The sequence below is a fragment of the Trachurus japonicus genome, chromosome 9 (assembly GCF_045865225.1).
Source record: "Trachurus japonicus isolate A0001 chromosome 9, Traja_1.0".
Classification (NCBI taxonomy): domain Eukaryota; kingdom Metazoa; phylum Chordata; class Actinopteri; order Carangiformes; family Carangidae; genus Trachurus; species Trachurus japonicus.
The window spans coordinates 28,779,654-28,799,985 of NC_140915.1; the positions used below are offsets into that span (position 1 = coordinate 28,779,654).

Genomic DNA, 20,332 nt, shown 5'->3' on the forward strand with positions numbered 1-20,332 from the left:
CAACTCCCTCTATCCCTGTGTAGTTTCTGTTCACCTTTCACCTCCTCACCTGGGGTCTTCCTGTCTGTTCTGTGCAAATGGCTTCTCAGGTGGTGAAACCTGTCTGAGTGAATGGATTGTGGCGAGTAAAGGCATGAATGACCAGTTAACGTTATCGATGTATTTGCACTTTTGTGCAGTACGGAAATCAGAATGTCTGACTTCATCCACACCAGAAATAAACAAAAAAACATTCATGTCTATTGTCTATCTCACTAAAATGCTTTTGTAATTGTTTTTCTCTCATTTGCTCTTCCATTGTCTTCTCTGCTACCCTGCACGTGGAAAAAAGGAGCACGAGATGAAGTAGATCACTCAGGTTGGGAGGAATCGTCATGGTTAATTGCCAGATCTCCATCTCTTATCTGATCTCGCGGGGCTGTTATTGTAATGAAACACCGGTGGAGACGAGCCAAGAAAAGTGAAGATTACACAGCGTGAGCGATTCATGGCACAATCCATCCCTTCATTGCTCTGGGTTTTCCACACTCTCGGTCCAGGAAGTAGTGGGGCATGTGAGGGCTGGATGTGGGCTTGAGGAGGATGGCAGGAGTGCTGAGGTAACCACTCTGATAAGTGATGCATCTCTGCAATGCATTGTGCATTGTGCCTCAACATGACAACCCCTTTGTGAAGCAGCACGGTAGAGTTAGGACGCAACAAAGGACAATTATTTTCTGAGATGGAAAGGTCAGGTTCCAGCCTGTGCGGTACATCAGTGTGAGGAAGGTTTTAATAGTGAGGATTTCAACACATCTTCAAGTGATAGCAATTAATGACGAGTACACTACTGTATTTCATCAGGTCTCTTTGGTTTGACAAGGCAAATCAGTTTCTTTGGTGCACTCAGGTGTTGCCTACTGTTTAAGCTTTTTAAAGGCAAACTCTGTGAAATCTCCCCTTGCTCTGATTTATAATGCAGCCTTTTAGTGCCCTGCCATGGTTTGTGTAGGTACTGCAGTACTTTTTTCTTTCCATCTCATTATTTTTCAATAAATGGAAACTTCTCTTAGTTAAATCATTTTTACTTTTAAACTAGTACCAGTGAGTAATTAAAGATTAAGAATGCTGACACAGTTTTAGATTGCAGAAAACCTTTGGTATTTCTTTAACAACAATAGACCTGGATTTTGTGAATCACTTTCTCCAAAGGTGGTTAGGTGGTTTAGTAATGACTTGGGTTGTCTAATGTCCAAATATCCTGGAATATCTTGGACTCGGAACAGATACATTTTTTGTTCCAGTTCTGATGAATGAAGGAATTAGTGGTTGAATTTAATGGTTTGCATTTTGGTTTGGACACAATGATAGGTATCACTCAAGTCTATTAAGCATTGATTTGTTGACAGACACAACAAAGCTCCATGTAAGACACACAGCACAGGCCCCTCACTCTTATTCTGCCAGAAGACTTTTTCTTTTTAATGGCATACTGAATTAAATAGTGTGCTCAGTTATCAGAGGCTGCGTTATGTTGCATAGTTGAACTGCTGTATTCTCAGTGACAACAGTTCACATCAGCTTCACTTCTTAACTTGTCTCAGGCAGGAAGGCGTCCTTGGTTTGGTCCCTTACAGTTTTTAGGAAGATCATGATACCAGAGCCACCGGTGCCCCTCTCCTCCAGCGCTGTGGGTGCTCTGCTGATCATCTCCCCCTCCAGGTCCCTGCTCTGGTCGCGGAGTTGTCGTGCGCGGGCAGCGGGTACGGTGATGAAGCGGCTGACGACGTTGATGTGAAAGTTGCGCAAAGCCAACAGTCTTGTGACACAGAGTTGAAAGACGTGGCTTAACCGCTTGTTGGCCTGCTGCTGGACAAAACTCCTCAGGGAGGGTTGTAATGAGATGTCATGGATCAGCTGCTTGTGAGCAGGTGGCATGTAGTTCCTCATGCGGGTTAGAAAGGCACCTGAAAAACAGGCAGTATCATCACAATGAGTGCTTTTTATTCCTCTTCAGCACCGATGCAGTCATTCAGAGGACAAAAGAAAACCTGTGATCATACCACTTTTCTCTTCATGTTTGACTCCAAGAAGTTCATCAAAGCAGTGGAGCAGGCTGCTCTGTGCAGCGCTTCCCCCTGAATACTCCATCGCTTCTGTCTGGACTCCTTCATAAATCAACCCCTTTGGCATACTAGGATTGTCTTTCCACCTGTTAACACGTGCATGGACAGACATTTCAGAAATCTGTTCTACTGTAAGTAACTAACTAATGGAAAGTGGAAAGTAAAAGTTTCTGCACCCAGACAGGTAGATCCTCATGATGCCGTAGAAGACTGAAGGCTCCACGTGCACTTAAGAAAAGTAGTATTGATCAAAAATACTTGTTCATAGGATAAATATTGATTTATTTCCATGATATATCTGACTACCTTGCATCAGTTTGAGTGCATCTGTCATGTCTTGTATAGACTGGCTGATGTTCTCCAGAGCTGTGGCCACAGCCTCAGTGTCACCACGCCTGACACCATTTATCACAGTGGGAATACTCTGCAACACAAGTCCAGTTACATTGGCGTTGTCTTAAATGACCTTGATTTATTGTTTTGTGTAATGAGACTGTATAAATCACCAAGTACACAATATATTGACAGACTTATATCTCACCCTCAGTGCAGGAACTGCTGCCAGCTCCACCAGCAGTGTGACCATGAAGAAACCTCGTACACTGTCTCCTCCTGGAAGGCTAACCACCAACTCCAGGTTCCTGCATGACAGAGTAAACCAATGCACTTTGCATACATCTTAATCACCATCATTCATAAAGTGTAGAGGAACCAAATAAAAAGGAAATGTACTCACTCCATGTTAAAAGGCCTGGAACAAGAGATACAAAGATGGACATGAAAAACTTTTATTAAGAAAAAAAAAAGACTGGATGTAATCAAATCACCTGAAGAAGAAAACTGTTCTCACCGCTTGGGGTCCCTCTTCTTCCAGTTAGCCAATACTCCATCGGCATGGGTGAAGATTGGAGGAAGTCCTAAGCGCTGAGACACCTCCCAGAATGGAACAGCCAGGTTACGAGGTAGTATCTTATAGGAGGAAAAATGAAAAATAGTTCATATATAATGTATGTTCATGGGCAGTGCAGAAAGGAAGGAAGAGAAGAAAATGTATATATGACAATAATAAAAAGCCACATGGAGATACCTCAGTAGTGCCGCTCTCTCCCTCCTGCCAAACATATCCCATGGTCATCGCACTGAGGGCCAAGTGGGCCAACCGCAACTCCCGGTGTTTCTGCAGAAACTTGCTGCTCAGCAGCGGCATCTGAATAGAGAATAACACTAGACTAAACCCCTGGCTCCACAGACACAGTGAACTGTCCATGCATCTTAATTGTCCCCGCTTACCTTGTTGATATGGGAACGCAGCTCATGTGACTCCACAAGCTCTGGGACTCTCAGGGCAATATCCATCCATGGCTGGTAGTAAGGTGGAAGCTCTTTCTTTGAATGTGAAGTCGCAGCATAGTGTGCAGAGGAAAGGAAACACAGTAATGAAAGTGAAACTTGAAAGTAATGGAAAAATCGGACATTATTATTTTGAATTTAAAGGCTTAAAAGCCTACGTTTCATGCACAGTGACCTTGGATGACATGTGATTTTGTAAACACTTGGTGTCTACAGGAATAAATCAATACACAAAATAAACACGCACAATGCCAGATTTCAGCTTCTTTCAGTCAACTGATCTCAATCAATACCATCAGCCACGAGTTCACAGTTTCATAACTTCTGAACTATGAACACCACAGTTATGTCTACCTATAAATCAGTGTTGTTGGATTTTTTTTAGAATTTAAAGTCCTTGTTTCAATAATACTTTGACATCAACACTTCCCTGGCTGTCAGAGTCATTGTGACTGCCTGCATATAATGCTTTTTTTTGTATTTTCACACACACACACACACACACAAAAAAGAAGTTAAAATGAGCTTTTCCACCTACCAGTGGCTCAGGGAGGATGAAGCCAAGTTCCTCAGAGACGTGGTAGGAGTCCAGAGAGAAAGGACCGTTGGTGTCGGTTTCAACCACAGCCATAGAGAAAGTAACAGACACCCACAGACAGTAACAATCCTCTGACTATCTGAGTAGTCCGAGAGACCCTCACCTGACTGGACTCTAGCACAGAGTTCACTTTATAGCTGTTGTCATCAACATTTATCCCTCTCTTCTGCCGTTGCACAATACCAAGTAAAATAGAGCTAATCAGTGACGCTTCACTTCGTGAATCATTAAGTAAAATACTTCAGCTTCAGCTTTCTACACTTTAACAAGCAACAAAACTGAGAAAAGGGCTTTGACTAGCACCTGCTGAATCACTCCGAATTAGTTTAAAGCTGTGAAATGCTACATAAAAGCAGTAATATGGAGAAATGCTAAAGCTTATCTGCAAATCTGTCTAGTCTGATGTCCTCCTCGCTGTCGACCTACCAAATATCAGGTTTGATTTAGTCCCATTATGAATCAGGAAGAACCTAAAAAGAGGGAAGTAGGGACAGGCCAAAACAAACTGTTGCAATATATCATATAACTGATCATGTTTTAGCTGCTAGTACTTCTGCACTGTTTACATAAACTATCTTACAGAAATCTTTATTTTGATTTCTCTCATCTATTTTATTTTAAATAATATTATTCCACCCTTTGCTCTCTGTGTACATTCACTACAGTATATTGACTGCTTACTGCTGTGTTTCAAAGGAAATGTAGACTGTCAGCATCACCTGCTGGAGCAACCTGAACATTGCACCAGCTGAATAAAACAGACTACACAGTTAAAGATGTCACTCTTCTTATTCACTATCATCCAGACCATTAGGACAAAAACCAAAAGTTGCATTTCATATTCATCTTGTCAGTTGTACTTTTTACTTTGAGTTACTGAGTCACTTTGCCCACTCAGACAAGTAACTCAGTAAAATCAAAATGCATTAGTACAGAAATCTAAACATCAATGCAATCGGCTTACTCGTTTGAGGCCCCTCTTTTACAAGAACCGCAGTGCAGCTTTGGACTCTAAAAATGACAGGTATAAAGGTCAACTGTTATTTGATCCTCTTGGTGCTGGAACAAAGTTAAGATGTACAAACACTGGACTGCATTGTTCGAATGTGTAGCTTCAATGACGCGGCTGACAGCAGCACAGGATGAGGGAGGAAGAACGAGAAATAACTCTCACCTGAGCTCCATCGTCTGAGTCCGAGGAGACAGACTTCCTGCTCTGAACTGGAGTGGAAACAGCCACGATCTGACCAACAGTGACGACTTTTCTCTCAGCAGGCCCTCCACCACCTGTGCACTATGGTTGTCACCTGTGGATGGTAAGTAGCTTTTTGTTTTTCTAAGAGAAATCATGCTCAGTAATTTCTTTGCTCTGCATTGTTTTAGGTTATGGCTCTAGGAACTGCATCACCCCAAACTGTAAAACATTAACTCAAATGACTATGTGTCATTGCTGTTCAAACCAAAAATTGAGCCATTTTCAAAAATGAAGATTCAACTCGGTTACCTGGTGTTTCTGACGAAATTCTTCTTCTTTCAGTCAATAAACAGCAGGTGTATTGATCCAAACACAGATATTCACACAGACTTAATCATTCATTCATATGGATTGAAAGAAAACATCAGTGATGTGAGATTTTGGTAGAATACAAGAAAGGACCTCAGGGGAATGTAAATTCAAACTGCCTCATGATTCTGTAATTATTTGAGGCATTATGATTGTTGATTAAAGTTAGGTTTAACTAATTTGTTAGCTTCTATAATAAACAAGATCTGATGTAGCTCAAACGCTTTGTTGCAGGGGGACAGTGAGAAAACGTTATAAACTGAGGACATTAACTTGACCTACTTCCTGTAAGATTTCAACATACCTCAGCTGTTACTTCAAATCTACCATTTAAAAAAAAAAAACAGCCTGTAGTACTTGTCTCTGTCCCCCAGCTGTATGAGAGTGCAGCACTAAATCACTGGAATGAGAACAACAAAACTCAAACAGAGGCATCAATCTGATCTCCATCCACGCTCGGCATGTGTCAATATACTAGAATTTATGCATGTAAATTCATAATCATAAATAACCCATTTAAGCCTCTTTAATTTTGCATTCATTTATTGAATACCTGTCTCCGCAATGCTCAGTTTAAAAGGGGCCAAAGAGCTCTGCAATCATCGTGACTTGTGCATCTTTTTTTTGACAGTGCTCTTGAAAGATACAGTGACACATAGATCTATTCAGACATTCAGTCTATTGTTTGCAGGCTTGGTATCTGATTTCTTTCTTAAGTTGGTGTCCTGTAGGCTGTAGCTGCCATATGCCTACATGCAAATGCTGTTTACTTTATGCAACACACGCACACAGGTGCACAAGTGAATTAGTTTCTCTCTGCTGCATGAGCCCCACCTGTCCCTACTGGAAACACAGTAGAAACACTCCTGGATACAATACAATGCCAATGCAACACTGTACGATACTTAATTTAATAACAGTCTGACTGCATAAGGAGGTGGTGGTGGTTTATTTGATCAAACTCACAACAAAAACAAGTGTACAAAGTACAATCCAGAACATTTTCGGGGAGAGATTTGAAAGCGTGTTGGACTGGAGGCCAGGCTGCTTAGGAGCCGTGGAATGGGATTTGTGCGACTTTAAAGTGGATCAGTGTTTTGTAATGAATGGGTTTTTTTTTTCTTTTTTTTCCTCGTCGGTGCGCCTGGCTATTATTAGCTACGGAGGCCTTACAGTAAGTGGAGGTGGTTCCATGACGGTCAGAGCTGCAGCTCTGCAACGCACCGACAGGCTCCAGATCAGCGTCCGTGTTTTTGGCGATGCGATCGGACCTAACTCGCTGATCCGGAGGACTTCTCCCCCTGAAACAACCGCGGTCGGCCGCCTATTTTCAAGCCTCGTTCACATTGCCTTGAAGATGAAGTTACATACGAGCTGCCGTCAGGTGCAAGCCGCATCCGATGGAGCCCTGCTTTTTATCTCGTTCATCGACCAACCCGATGCAGCACTTCCTTATGTTGCGGTAAGGGCTGGAAATGACACACATCCTGCAGACTGAGAATCAAACTGGGTTTTTTAAAACGATCTCCCAGTCGCTGGTTTTTGCAATGAACACTGATCCAGATAAACAGGCTCAAGAGTCAGTGACGGGGTGTTACATAACGTGTAATGCAGCAGAGCCTCATGACTAGTGTGTCGGTGGTCGAGGGACTGTTCGGTCCTTCTGGTAGGATATGCACTATTTTATCATCTTTGTTACGGATGATAAGTGAGGCTGCGAGCTTATTTAATGGCGGGGGTTGTCAGAGGATAGACGTAAGGCGCTGTATGGGATATAGCTATAGAATATCTGACCATATCAAAAAAATGATTAATTAATTCGGGAGTTGCGCAGTGTAGACTGTAACAGGAATGTGCAATAGGCTATTAGAGGCGGTGTATATCTATTGTGTCTTACAGGCCCAACCTAAGGTCAGTCTGTTAGCTATTTGTTTATACATATATAAATAGATAGCCTACATATGTATATTTAGACCTAGCCTGCAGGGATGGAGATACGGCAGTCAATGAAAGATTGGTTTCATGAATGACGGTGGCAGTCAGAAAAAAAAGTCACATTAGCCCGTGTTAGTTAAATTTGGATCATTGTATATCAAAATGTAATATTCTTGCTACTATAGATAGATACTGATTTCTCCTTGTATCACGTCATCAGAGAGTCACACCTTTGGTTGTAGTGTAGGTGACCAATAGTGTTTCTTTAGGAATCATAGTGAAAACAGGGGCAGTTGTGGCTCTATAGTGGGGTCTTAGGGGTCCGGGCAGACATCAGGTCTAGCTGATTTCATTCATAAGAAGATAACAGTAGCTATATAAACATGAATGACTATTCTTTCTGATAAAAGGTTCCCAGTGCAGTAACTCTTGCAAGGGGAGGGTGTGGGATGCTGACGCAAAACTCAAATGCTGGTGTGGTAAGACATAGGCTCTGGATCACGTGACTTAGTTTGGGATCTGTGGATGTGCAGCACAGTTTGTTGTCCCGTGAGCAATGACGGCACACATTTATTATTAGCCTTTATTTAATTTGTTTCAAATTGGTAAATATGAATTGAAACAACTACACTAGAGTCACCTTTGTCACCCTCAGAAGCTCTCTCCTGTTTATATGTTGCTGCTTTCATAGAATAAAATGAAAATCGTCACCAGTATAATCTGTGATGATGAATTGTCTGTTAGAGACACACACACACTACAGTTCCCTAGGAAACCAGTCTGGGTACCTAAATCATGAGCCACCATTTTCAAGAGACAGAAATAGTCTGTTTATCTATTCCCTCCATTTTATTTAATGAGTGTGTATTTGTGCATGTCAGTTTTCCAATATTCATGGCTATGAATCTGGGCTGTGGTAATTGACGCTATAAGCTTTAAGTCAAGGTTGTTAGGGTTGTAATATAGGAACAGCAAACAGGAAAAAGTATTTCAGGTTTGCAGGCGGTGGTGGGATTACAGAAATATGTGGATAGGATTGTATCAGCCTTGATTAATCCATAGAAGACAGTTTATTTTAAAATGAGTGATTGTTTTGAAACCAAATGTGCTCTTCCTTTTCTAATTTAACTGAAGTAATAAAAATAGTGATGTTCCCTTGCAGTATGAGGTGGCCATGAAGTGCTTTTTTAACTGCCCCCTCTTTGCTTGCTTGTCCCTTTAAATTTTTTGCTATATCAGGAACAAGGACAGGGAACTTGTGAATGGGTAGAGGGAAGTCACGAGACCATCCATTGATAGCTCTGCAGGCAGAAAAAGCAGTGCAGATGATGAGGAGTAGTCACAGTGTCTAATATCTATATTGATCCATGTTCCTGTACTGTTCAGGGCAATAGTTTAGGATTTCTGGTGCTGATGCAGCTCTCTGCGCTCCTTGTATTTGAACAGGTCCCAGCTGACAGATTCTGATATGGACTATGAGAGGCCAAACGTTGAAACTATCAAGTGTGTGGTGGTAGGAGACAATGCAGTTGGAAAGACCCGCCTCATCTGCGCTCGGGCCTGCAATGCCACACTGACTCAGTACCAGCTCCTCGCTACACATGTGCCCACGGTTTGGGCTATTGATCAGTACAGAGTATGCCAGGAGGTGAGTATGCAAGATCATAATTTAAGATTACCTGCAAGATTTTTTTTCTAAATATAAAGGATTTATATCTCTGCTAACCGGACCAGATTAGACCTACAAATAAAGCATCATATTTAGCTTTAGCTTTGCAATCTTTCACTCGTGATTTACAGAAACAAATGGTTAAATATGCATGAATGTGTTATCTCTCTTAGGTATTAGAACGCTCCAGAGATGTAGTCGATGACGTCAGTGTCTCCCTTCGCCTCTGGGATACTTTTGGAGACCATCATAAGGATCGGCGTTTTGCATATGGCAGGTGAGATACTGTAAAATTCAGTGTCAGTGAACCAGCACATGCTCTGGTGCTGTCAGACTTCAAAAAATGTATTTGTCTTGCGTCTTCTCCTCAGGTCCGATGTGGTGGTACTGTGCTTCTCAATCGCCAATCCCAACTCTCTGTACCATGTAAAGACTATGTGGTACCCTGAGATTAAGCACTTCTGCCCCCGGGCACCTGTCATCTTGGTGGGCTGTCAGCTGGACCTGCGCTATGCTGACCTGGAGGCAGTGAACAGGGCACGAAGGCCTTTAGCTAGGTAGTTGGACTTAAGTTTAAATGCAGTAATTTGAATTTGCAAGTGATTTTTTTGTTTTACCCTTCTAGTGCTTGAATTGCTTTAGATATATTCTCTTTTTTTTCAGGCCCATTAAATCAAATGAGATTCTTCCTCCGGAGAGAGGCCGGGAAGTGGCCAAAGAGTTGGGAGTGCCATATTATGAAACCAGTGTTGTTGCTCAATTCGGAGTCAAGGACGTCTTTGATAATGCTATCCGAGCTGCGCTCATCTCTCGCCGCCACCTGCAGTTTTGGAAATCTCACCTCAGAAATGTGCAGAGGCCTCTCCTTCAGGCGCCCTTCCTGCCACCAAAACCTCCCCCACCTATAATCACTGTGCCTCCTCCACCGACCACCACGGAGGAGCATCCAGTCGGCCTCTTGGAGGACCCACACTGTGCTGACGTCATTCTAGTTTTGCAGGAGCGACAGAAAATCTTTGCACACAAGATATACTTGGCGACATCCTCATCAAAGTTCTATGACCTCTTTATTATGGACACGCAAACTGAGGAGACTGAAAGGCCCCCTCGTGGTCCTCTCTCCGGCCGAGAGCTGCTGATGCGTGCTGCTAGCTTTGATGTTTGCGAGAGCAACGATGATGGTGACAGGGCCAACCTGAGGGCGTGCACTAGCGATGGTACCTTGAAAGATTCTGAGGGGGGCCGACGGGGCAGACTGCTCTCCTCGTGGAGCCGAGCCTTCGTCAGCATCCAGGAGGAGCTTGTAGATGACCCTCTAACATACAGCCCTAGGCCCATGACTGTAGTACACATGGACCAGTCCATGCAACTTGGTCCTTTCCGAGCAGTACTTCGCTACCTATACACAGGTCAGCTGGACGAGAATGAGAAAGAGCTAATGCACATTGCACACATTGCTGAGCTGCTGGAGGTCTTTGACCTGCGGATGATGGTGGCAAACATACTCAACAACGAAGCCTTCATGAACCAAGAAATCACCAAAGCCTTCCATGTACGGCGCACAAACAGAGTCAAAGAATGCCTGGCTAAAGGGACCTTTTCTGGTGAGTGGACATTATCATACCATGTGTGTTCATGTGTTTGCTTGAAGTACACTAGAGGAAGGTGTGAGTATGGCTCTACTAGTGTCTCACTTCTGTATTTCAGATGTAATATTCAAACTAGATGATGGGACGATCATGGCCCACAAGCCTCTACTCATCTCTAGTTGTGACTGGATGGCAGCTATGTTTGGCGGGCCATTTGTGGAGAGCTGCACCAAAGAGGTAGGTCACCTTACATTGGTGGCTTAGACCTGTGAAATGAAACCAACAGAGCTTGAGTGCAGACCAAAGGCAGTGCTGGGTAAAATATTTATTTCATGTTTGCTAATAATTTCCATTGCTGTTCTTGTTGCCCGTTGATTTACCGTATAAAGCATTTGTATTTAAAATGTAATTATTTCATTATCACGCAAAGCACACAGGTCCAGCAAAGATCAGTATATCTACTGTCCTAAGTTGTGCACCAATGAACTACGTGGTCAGTGTAAAAATTACTGTATAATTAAATTAGAGGGTTGCAGATCTGTTGTAATACAATTTCAGTGGCTTCTGTGATTGAAGCATATTTTTGTTTTGTGAGCTCAGCCTTATTGTTTTTCTATGTTTAAAGTACTATTGAAAGTTAATAAAAGCAATATAATATATATATACTAATGCAATTTGTGAATTAGAAAATTAATCTTAAATATCAAACATCAGTCATATAAGTGTCCTCCAATATGTCTTTTACTGTACTACTTTCTGACTTTTTCTTTTTCTGATGTTACTGTAGCTAAAGATTTCAGATATATACTGTTTGAATAACTGAAATTTCCCTTAAAAAAAAAAAAAAAAAAATAGTAGTTGTATTCTCACTTGTTAAAATCCAACAAAAAGCCTTGGGCCCAAAGACATGACTGCCACCTGTCTCTGTTTCTAAGGTGCTGTTTCCCAATACAACTCGCAGCTGTATGAGAGCTGTGCTAGAATATCTCTACACGGGGCGGTTTTGTTCTCGGCCTGACTTGGATGCAATGGAGCTTATTGTTCTTGCCAATCGTCTCTGCCTCCCCCATCTGGTTGCACTTACAGGTATTACATTTGTTACAGTTATAGTTAGAGATAATATCTCTGCAAACCAATAGATTGTATTACATAGAGGCTCTGTGTGTGTCAATACCTATAATGACTCCCTTTTATGTTTCTTCCAGAACTCTACACAGTAACAGTATTGACAGAGGCAGCGATGATGGGGGCCGACATTGATGGAGATGTGCTGGTGTACTTAGATATGGCCCAGGTAGTGTGACCTGTCTCAAAACAAAGACAACAAGTAAAGCACTTACATAATGCTTTGGTAAAGAGAGCATTTCTCAGGGAGAACTGCTCTGGGGGCACTGAAGTGGAGCAGGAAGAGTAAAAAATGCAGTCTCCCTCTCTCTGAGTGCAAGTCAGCTATTTGGCAAAATGAATAGCAAGGGATCTTTGGGGCATTGGACATTTAGGACAAAGAAGTCAGGCTCAGGACTATTGTTTATCATTCAGGCTCAGATGGGCTTCTGGTTCAGTAGTTTCACTTCAGCTCATCAGTGCCAAATCCAAGGCTGGATTACCAGGCAGGCAAATATCATCCGGGGCTGCATGTTCCTTTTGGAGCAGTTTGATGAATTACTAATTACTTTGATGGTGTGCACCACTAAAGCACAAAAATAAAATCTAATTTGAAATGGAAAGCAGTCTGTAGTTCTTAACTGCATTCTTTACTTAACCTTATAGTGGGACCCAGTGTCTGGGGGACAACAGATTTGTCACCTTTAGTGTCAGCTGCCATAATAATGCCAACATGATAAAATTACCATGTTAATGCAAACATGCTGCCAAACTGCCCACTCTACTCATGTCAAAAATCTATGATTTCATTCATTCATGCATTAAACAACCGTGGCTTTTTAGTCCGTCCCATTTCAGTTTATCTCAAATAAGAAGACGAATAGTAAACACCCACAACAATGCTTGTCATGCACAGTTTACAAAAATGACAAATAATAATTTTGTATGTTAACAGTTCCACGGTGCCCAGCAACTCACTGGCTGGTGTCTTCACCACATCTGCACCAACTACAACAGTGTCTGCCGCAAGTTTCCCAGAGACATGAAAGCCAAGTCTACAGGTAATACACATGTGATCATTGTGGTTCTCTGGCAATCTTACAGGCCCTGATCACACCAAACACCAACCTCACATATAGTTTGGCAATAAAGCAAAGGTGCTTGTCATGAAACATTGCAGCGTGAAATAAAAAAATGTTTAATGGGCTTTAAAGATGGATTTCCAAATACAAATGTATGACTTATGTTTGTTGTGGTTAAGAAATAGACAAGGACTCCACAGTTACTGCCTATCAAAAAGAGGTCTATTAATGTACTATAATGCTGCAAAATGAATAATCTTTATGTAATCTGTTATGTTTGCCATTGTACACAATGGAAGTGAGGTTGTGTTTCTGTATTAAACTAGAATATGAACAATTAAATAAATTAAACAAGACACTATAGAAAATCTGCAAATGTAACTATAATACTGTATGTGCTGCCACCTACATAGCATTTTCCTAAAACCCATTATTGTGATGCAGAGAACCAAGAATACTTTGAGAAACATCGCTGGCCACCTGTGTGGTATCTGAAAGAAGATGACCACTACCAAAGAGCACGCAAAGAGCGCGATAAGGAGGACTACCTGTACCAGAGACGGCAATGTAAACGCAAGTGGCTCTTCTGGAACATCCCCTCCTCTCCTAACTCGAACTCCCCCTCTTCTGGCTCATCCGCTGTCATCTGACCAAGTGGTAAGGCCAGGTCCACTCCGGAGAACATCAATGTGGATGTGAGTTGTAAAAGAACATACAAAAGAAGATAAGCACTGCTGACTAGATATGCCCCAATTATTCAGGCACACAGTTTCTCCTCCTGTTTGTTTGCCTCTGCAGTCAAACGGCACCTCCTCCAGGTTTGCAAGGGCACCTCAATCTGGCAGTTACAGGCGAGTTTTTTTCCTTAAGTTTTTAGCTTGGTGTACATGAGACTCAAACCTCAGTGATATGAACCTCACTGGAAAAGGCACAGTGTAACTGGTGCAAATAACAACTCACTCTGATTGTTATATGTTCCACCACCTGACTTTAAAGTTTTAAAAGTATGACTCTGCTGGCACAGAACTTTCCACCTCTGATCATAGTAATCATCGATAAACGTGAACTGATAACCAAGTGCTGCTTATCAGCTGCAACAACCAGCAATTCAACACAGAACTTAAGTCTCAGAGATATAACACTTTGCCCTTAAGTGTTTGTACAATCTACCAAACTGTGTGTACAGTATGATCTCTTCAACAGGATGTAACGACAGTAGAACCAGGAATCAATTATGGAAGTTATTCACCCTAACCATGCTGACTATGATCGTGCATGCATAAATGAAAATACTGGCAAGTTTTTTTTTTGTACAGTCATTCTGTTTTTGAATGTTTGTGTATGGCTTGCACAGTTAAAAGTGATGTGAGTCTGGAAACACTCTGTATTGTGATCTTGTGATTTGTGGCCTCTTGTCACAAAAGGGCTTTAGTTTACATGAATGCATTCAGTGTCCTGAAACACAAGAGATCACAAATCAAGGAAAATATCAGTATTTTCTGTAAAATGCCAGCAAAAAACAAAACAGATTATAGTTTCCGATGTGTTGCTTGATGAGGCTTGTTGGCACACATGTTTCCTGAAACCCTCAGATTTACACCGAATGATCCCATCAGCTCGATCACTGTCATCCTGGAAAACTAAACATAATGTATCTCAGAACCAATAGCAGCATTTCCAGAGCTCAAGCTGAAGCTGAAGCGACCACATGTACATCACCATCCCTCTGTGATGGCAGCGTTTGATGAATCAGTCACCTGTGATGATTTGGCCTTTAGAGATTTATTATAGTTGATCAGAGGATGCCCCCTGACTGTCTGCGGTTGGCTGTGTGCAGGACTTGTACATGCAAAAGGCTTCCCCGTGCCTGGGTGAAGTCGTTCATATCCTCTTACACACCTCGAGCACTTTCTGGACTCTTTCCACAGAGACACACACCAAAACCTCCAGTAGCAGCATCCTGGTGAACGGCACTAAAGACAGTATGGTGTCATGACACGCTGCAGCAAATTTTACAAAAGGAACTGGGGAGGATAAAAGACCATGATTTTTTTTTTTTTTTAATGTTCAAAAAAGTTGTGTAGAGGTTTATATCAAATCATTTTCTTGATTTCTTTTGCACACCTCACAGTATATGTTCACGATTGTCATCTACCTGATTGTAGGACGGACTGCAGCATTATTTGGATTGTAAGCATGGTGCTCAGTGAAGATGGGTAGTATTGTAAATTGTACAAAATATCAGATGAACTGCAAGTAACTTGCGTCACTCTAATGTGCAGTTTCCTAATATTGTGCACTGCAGGCAGTGAGCAGACTCGAACAGTATTACTGAGTAATACATATACTGAATATAGACTTGACTTATCCGACTTGCATTTAGTTACTGTGCAGCTACAAACTGTTGTTGAAAATAACTGAATACTCATCGTGCTGACCTCCAGTTACATCTATTATATACTGTAGTATACATGCAAATTAAAGGCAGTTCAAACTAATGGTTGACTAATAGTAAAATAGGATTTCAGTGCAAAGTAGACACATGTTTATATAACTTATATAATAAAGACTTATGGTACATTCATACACTCACCATTGTTATTAAAAGAGTAATTCTAATTGCAGCATTTGCTTTGCAGCACATAAAAAAAGGCTTGCTTTAATTCTGCATATGATTGGTCATACTTTTCCATACAGTTGTTGACTAGACAAATAGTAGATAGAGTCCAACAAGGAGCTTCAAATGATTTAAGTGGTACGAAACAATTCAGTGACAAAACCAATTTCTTGCTTGTAATAACTCCTGACCTAACTGCATGAACAGGGCTCACGGCAAAGTAGATGAAGTGTATTCATTGGCATTTAAAGCGCAAGCTATAGATAAGTGATGGTGCTGGTGCTCTAAGCAGTAGCTTTAAATTGTTTTCAATCACATTAATTTTGTCGATTGCAAATCAAACGTAGGAATTGTCATTCTGGATCTCATACCAGTTCAAATCTTTTGGCATACATGGTCAGACATTAGGCAGATGGATTAGCCACCAGGAACACGGTGCATGGTTACAGCCAGCTTTATTATGATTCTGAATGTTTGAATTTATTCATTCATTAATTTATTGATTTGATTAATAAAAGTATGTTCAATTTTTACACCAAATATGATTTTTTTAATAATAGTTTGACACCTAGGGGGTCTGTAGTGTTGTAATTTGCCTTGGTGGTGTGAGTGATGAAGTTCATAGACATGCATTTCATTCCTCAGTGCATTGCATTTCTCACTGAATCTACTGCTGATGTTTTGCATCAACAACACCTCATGCCTTAATGTACAGTGTAGTGTATGGTATTGAATGTAAAGTAGTGTTACTATGGTTACTAGTTTGTTTGCTATATGTTAAGTTACCATGGTGCTCTCTAGGCTGTGTGTGTATTTGTAAATGTACATAATTCATAATTTGGATGTAAAGCATTCAGTCAGTGTGTGATTTGAGGAGTCCGATGAGTGTGCTTCAGTTTGAACACTGCATAGGGTTTAATGTCCTTTTAAAGCCGAAACACAAAACCAATTAAAGACACTTATCATCAAGGCCAACAAGACTAACACAATGACAAACCATCAATGTCTGACATTAACCATGAAATGAATGCAGGGATTTCAATTTTGTTTTATTATTTAAAGCTGCTTTGTGCTAATGAGCTCCATTTTTGGAGTCTGCATAGTGACAAAATGCTGAGACAGTGTGGCCATTGGAAGTTAGACTCAAACATGTAAATATAAACTGTGGGATGACTTGCAAATCAAACTTGGCATAGCAATTGATACAAGCTATTGCATAGTTAAAGTAGGTACTGTTTTTGTACTATGCACACTGAAATGTCTGACTTTGAAACTACAAACTTGCACTGCTTTGTAGCACCAGGTTCTATTCAAATAGCATTAGATGGTATCGCAACATCATTAGTTAGGTAGACAACATCAGGTTAAAAAAAAAAGAAAAGGAAAAAAAAAAATTAGATCATAAATTACAAAGACGTCACTGGGGCCCTTTTTCCATATGTTTGGGTGCTAATATCACCGCTGCAGAGAAGCACAAACCAAAGGGAGCTTTAGCAGCACCAGGAATATATTATATATGCTGCACAATCACTACTGCATAGTTTAAGAGGCCTTGTTCAGAAATGGTTGAAAATTAAGTAAATAAATAATAATAATAAATTAAAAAAAACAATAAATGAAAAGAAAAAAACTTGAATGTTTTCTCAGTGTTCAAAGCCTAGATGACGTTTTCCTTAGTCATCAGGCATTTTTGTTCTCAAGAGCTGTTTTTATTGTTTAGGAGCTGTAAATCTGAAATTCTGTAGCATGTGTTCTTGAAAATGTGTAAGTAATATTTACTAAATAAAAAGAGGAGCAACGAGTGCAGTTTGGGCATATTCTTTATTTAAGGCCTCTTCTAGTTGTGTCACGGCAGACTTTTTTGCAGCCTCACGTCGGTAGGATCCTTGACTGCGCAGAGGCGGCAGCAGCTGCGACAGCGTCTCATCCGGAGGAAGAAGAAACAAGACTGAAAAACAGAGGTGGACGACTGCACAGAGATGGTAACATTAATGCAGCCTTCTCTTACTGTTGTCCAGTCTTCTGTAGTTTTATTTCATGTCTGCGCACTTGATAAAATAGGAAACCGTGTCTCATGTAACCTGATACCTACTACTGCATAAACATAAACTAGCTAAAACGGGTACCGGCTAAACTTATGCTAGTTCAAAAACAAACAAACAATAATAATTGGGCTATATTTCTTATAAAATGTCTTAACCGTGTGAAGTGGGAGAATTGTTTGTGATGTAGCTTGAAGTTTGAAGGTAATAACATGAAAGGTCAGCAGAGCTTCGCCAAGTGAAGTTTAAATTTAGTACACACTCTTTTTTAGTGTTGCGCGTGCCCTCCTATTTATGTCACGCGCGACACAAGTTAAAATAGTGACACGAATTACTACAAATGGAAGTAATTGTTTTTGGTTGGTTTCTTTTAGATCTGTTTCAGTGTAAGTAAGGATCCTTCTGGTTATGTGCAGTGTCGTATGTTATGCTGCTGATGTGTCATCTAGTTGTGTAGGTGGAGTCAACAGGTGTGTAGCCACAAGCTCTGATTGGCACACAGTGTACACCTGTGAAAATATGGCAGGACCAGTGCTGACAAGTCACCAGACCTGAAGTAGCACTTTGAACCTGGAAGTAGCCTACAGTTGAATTCAAAACTAATCATTGTAATCCTGCTCTTTTGCTCTACGATGTTTTATCTGGTATTGTGGTATTTTTAGTGTTGTTTGATATTTTAGTCAAAACAAATGTCCAATTTATTGATTTACGGTATTCATTAGGAATGAAATATGACACCCTTCTACCAGCCGGTCAGTTTTTGTCATTTTTGAGGCATTTAGTCTACTGTCTGTCTGTGTATATCACTTTTACAAAAGAACAATGCTATTTGACTCTTAACAGACTCCAAAACTAAAACACTTCCTCAGCAAAAAGTATTTGTTGAAATAAATGCTCCATGCCTGACTGAGTGCCGTTGTCCTGCAGGCTGCACCAGGATCGTTTTTGGTGTTGTGTGCCTGCATTTTGGGACTTTTCCATGTGGAACCAACACCAGACACCTTACGGTCTCTGGATTCTTCTTTTTGTCAGTAAGTAGATCATAGTGAAATAGCAGGTTAAAATGCACACAAAATGATCATGGTCTTCTGCAGATGTTGTGCTTAATCACTTTATATAGCAGTATTTGAACATTTCTAACAAGCTGGGTGTTTATTTTAGCCTGTCAGTACAGAATGCAAACTGTGCAGTGAGTTTCAGTTTCTATCTCTCTTCATTAAAGTGGTGGGCTAGAAGTGATTTATCCTGAGCTGGACGTTGATGAATGTCTCACAATACCAAAGCGCCAGGAACTGAGAGAGAAAATCAGCACAGTGTGGAAGGCCCCACAGGTTTACTTCTCTGGAGCACACAAGGTAAGAAATGCGCCTGTGTGTCTGTGTGTGTGTGCCAGCCATTTATGTTGTTTGTTGTTTTCAGGATAAAAAATACAAAGGATCTTATATTGTAGAGTACACAGATTAAATTCAACCACTGTGGGTTATTAAAGAAGTGAATATTACCAGAGACGTTCTAATATTGAAGGACTTTGATATTACCCATGTTTTCTTTTTGAATAGTAAGCTGAACTGTCAAAAAAACTGATTCACTCATTCCTCAACTCTAATTAAACATAATTATATACATCATAACTCACAAACAATGCTTTAAATATGATAAAAAGGTGCTATGAGGATGTTTTTTATTTTTTACATTAAAGGGATACTTCACCCAAAATAGATAATTTGCCAATTTTCTGCTAACCGTCATGCCAAGGAAGGGTGTGGAGAACTTAGTTATCAAGACGCTTTTGGAGTTCCATGGGGGTCCAGCTGGCAACGGATTTTCATATAATGGCGGCGGATTGTGCTCACTTTTGAATCGTCCAAAACACACACTATGAAACATCCAAATGTTTCCATACTGCTCATCCGTACTGACACAAGTGTCCTGACACCGCGACATGAAAAAGTTATTCGGAAAAAAATTATTTGATCTCTGTTTTTAGTCTTGTTGTAGCAGTAGCGCCCAGTGGCTGTGCAAGATGCACAAGATTTGCAGTGAGATGCTCTTTAGTCGTTATAATCCATTGGATGTATGAAGTAAACACGGAAGAGCATCTCGCAGCAAATCTCGCGCATGCACACAAACATCAACAGAGCCACAGAGAGCTTCTACTACAACAAGGCTAAAAACGGAGATCAAATTTATTTTTTCCAAACAACTTTTTCATGTGGCGGCTTCAGGACACTTGGGTCAGTACTGACGAGCAGTATGGAGGCATTTGGATGTTTCATAGTGTATGTTTTGGATGATTCAAAAGTGAGCTCTATCCGCTGCCATTATATGAAAATCCGTTGCCAGCCGGACCCCCCCTGGAACTGCAAAAGCGTTTTGATGACTCTGAAAGTTCTCCAAACCCTTCCTTGGCATGACGGTGAGTAGAAAATTGGTGAATTATCTATTTTGGGTGAAGGATCCTTTTAATCATGTGTCTGAGAAGTTTTGTCTTTATGCAGTGTCATGAACATGCACATGCTTATTTTTGACACTAGAGTGCAGTAATAGATCAAACATACAACAAATATCTCAACCTCAACAGAGCAGGCCATGAGTTACTGTTACAAAAAACAAAGTATTTGGTAAAGTAATAAAACCTTAAACATTTCAGCAACAATCTTAATGTGAGTCTACTCTT

General features: G+C 40.9%; 3 protein-coding genes across 6 annotated transcripts in view; 2 read left to right on the top strand and 1 right to left on the bottom strand.

Annotated features, from left to right (window-relative positions):
- Positions 1 to 1,362: 1,362 nt before the first annotated feature.
- On the bottom strand, positions 1,363 to 4,098 carry ido1 (indoleamine 2,3-dioxygenase 1). 2 transcript variants are annotated; one of them, XM_085787156.1, is made up of 10 exons: positions 3,994 to 4,098; positions 3,396 to 3,491; positions 3,193 to 3,312; positions 2,956 to 3,074; positions 2,842 to 2,856; positions 2,647 to 2,746; positions 2,412 to 2,529; positions 2,282 to 2,333; positions 2,043 to 2,191; positions 1,363 to 1,946 (listed from the first exon to the last, which is right to left on the bottom strand). In XM_085787156.1, the coding sequence occupies exons 1-10, from the start codon at positions 4,084 to 4,086 to the stop codon at positions 1,570 to 1,572; spliced, it is 1,239 nt and encodes a 412-aa protein (XP_085643282.1). In that variant the 5' UTR covers positions 4,087 to 4,098; the 3' UTR covers positions 1,363 to 1,569. The 2 variants fall into 2 exon arrangements, with proteins under 2 accessions (XP_085643282.1, XP_085643283.1); XM_085787157.1 differs by having other exon boundaries at positions 2,956 to 3,070; positions 3,189 to 3,312.
- A 2,509-nt stretch (positions 4,099 to 6,607) lies between these two features.
- Positions 6,608 to 17,413, top strand: rhobtb2a (Rho related BTB domain containing 2a). 2 transcript variants are annotated; one of them, XM_085787158.1, is made up of 10 exons: positions 6,608 to 7,079; positions 8,999 to 9,200; positions 9,395 to 9,498; positions 9,593 to 9,778; positions 9,885 to 10,825; positions 10,929 to 11,047; positions 11,746 to 11,896; positions 12,016 to 12,104; positions 12,870 to 12,975; positions 13,441 to 17,413. In XM_085787158.1, exons 1-10 carry the CDS (start codon positions 7,018 to 7,020, stop codon positions 13,644 to 13,646), a joined length of 2,166 nt encoding a protein of 721 aa, XP_085643284.1. In that variant the 5' UTR covers positions 6,608 to 7,017; the 3' UTR covers positions 13,647 to 17,413. The 2 variants fall into 2 exon arrangements, with proteins under 2 accessions (XP_085643284.1, XP_085643285.1); XM_085787159.1 differs by lacking the exon at positions 6,608 to 7,079 and adding an exon at positions 7,144 to 7,283.
- Positions 17,414 to 17,464: 51 nt separating this feature from the next.
- pebp4 (phosphatidylethanolamine binding protein 4) overlaps positions 17,465 to 20,332 on the top strand; it is a 49,379-nt gene continuing 46,511 nt past the window's right edge. For both annotated transcript variants that reach the window (XM_085787165.1, XM_085787166.1), the window contains exons 1-3: positions 17,465 to 17,595; positions 18,583 to 18,686; positions 18,878 to 19,010. In XM_085787165.1, coding sequence (XP_085643291.1) covers positions 17,593 to 17,595; positions 18,583 to 18,686; positions 18,878 to 19,010 — 240 coding nt within the window. In that variant the 5' untranslated portion in view covers positions 17,465 to 17,592. The remainder of the gene's footprint in view (positions 17,596 to 18,582; positions 18,687 to 18,877; positions 19,011 to 20,332) is intronic.

What these genes read in the sequence shown, in the direction of transcription:
- ido1 (XM_085787156.1), bottom strand. Translation starts at nt 4,086, where the DNA reads ATGGCTGTGGTTGAAACCGACACCAACGGTCCTTTCTCTCTGGACTCC. An exon ending in CAGCAGTTCCTGCACTGAGG is followed by an intron (nt 2,530 to 2,646) that starts GTGAGATATAAG and finishes CTTGTGTTGCAG; the next exon opens with AGTATTCCCACTGTGATAAA. An exon ending in TGCACTCAAACTGATGCAAG is followed by an intron (nt 2,334 to 2,411) that starts GTAGTCAGATAT and finishes ACTTTTCTTAAG; the next exon opens with TGCACGTGGAGCCTTCAGTC.
- rhobtb2a (XM_085787158.1), top strand. Translation starts at nt 7,018, where the DNA reads ATGGAGCCCTGCTTTTTATCTCGTTCATCGACCAACCCGATGCAGCAC. An exon ending in CAGCACTTCCTTATGTTGCG is followed by an intron (nt 7,080 to 8,998) that starts GTAAGGGCTGGA and finishes GTATTTGAACAG; the next exon opens with GTCCCAGCTGACAGATTCTG. An exon ending in GGCTAAAGGGACCTTTTCTG is followed by an intron (nt 10,826 to 10,928) that starts GTGAGTGGACAT and finishes TCTGTATTTCAG; the next exon opens with ATGTAATATTCAAACTAGAT.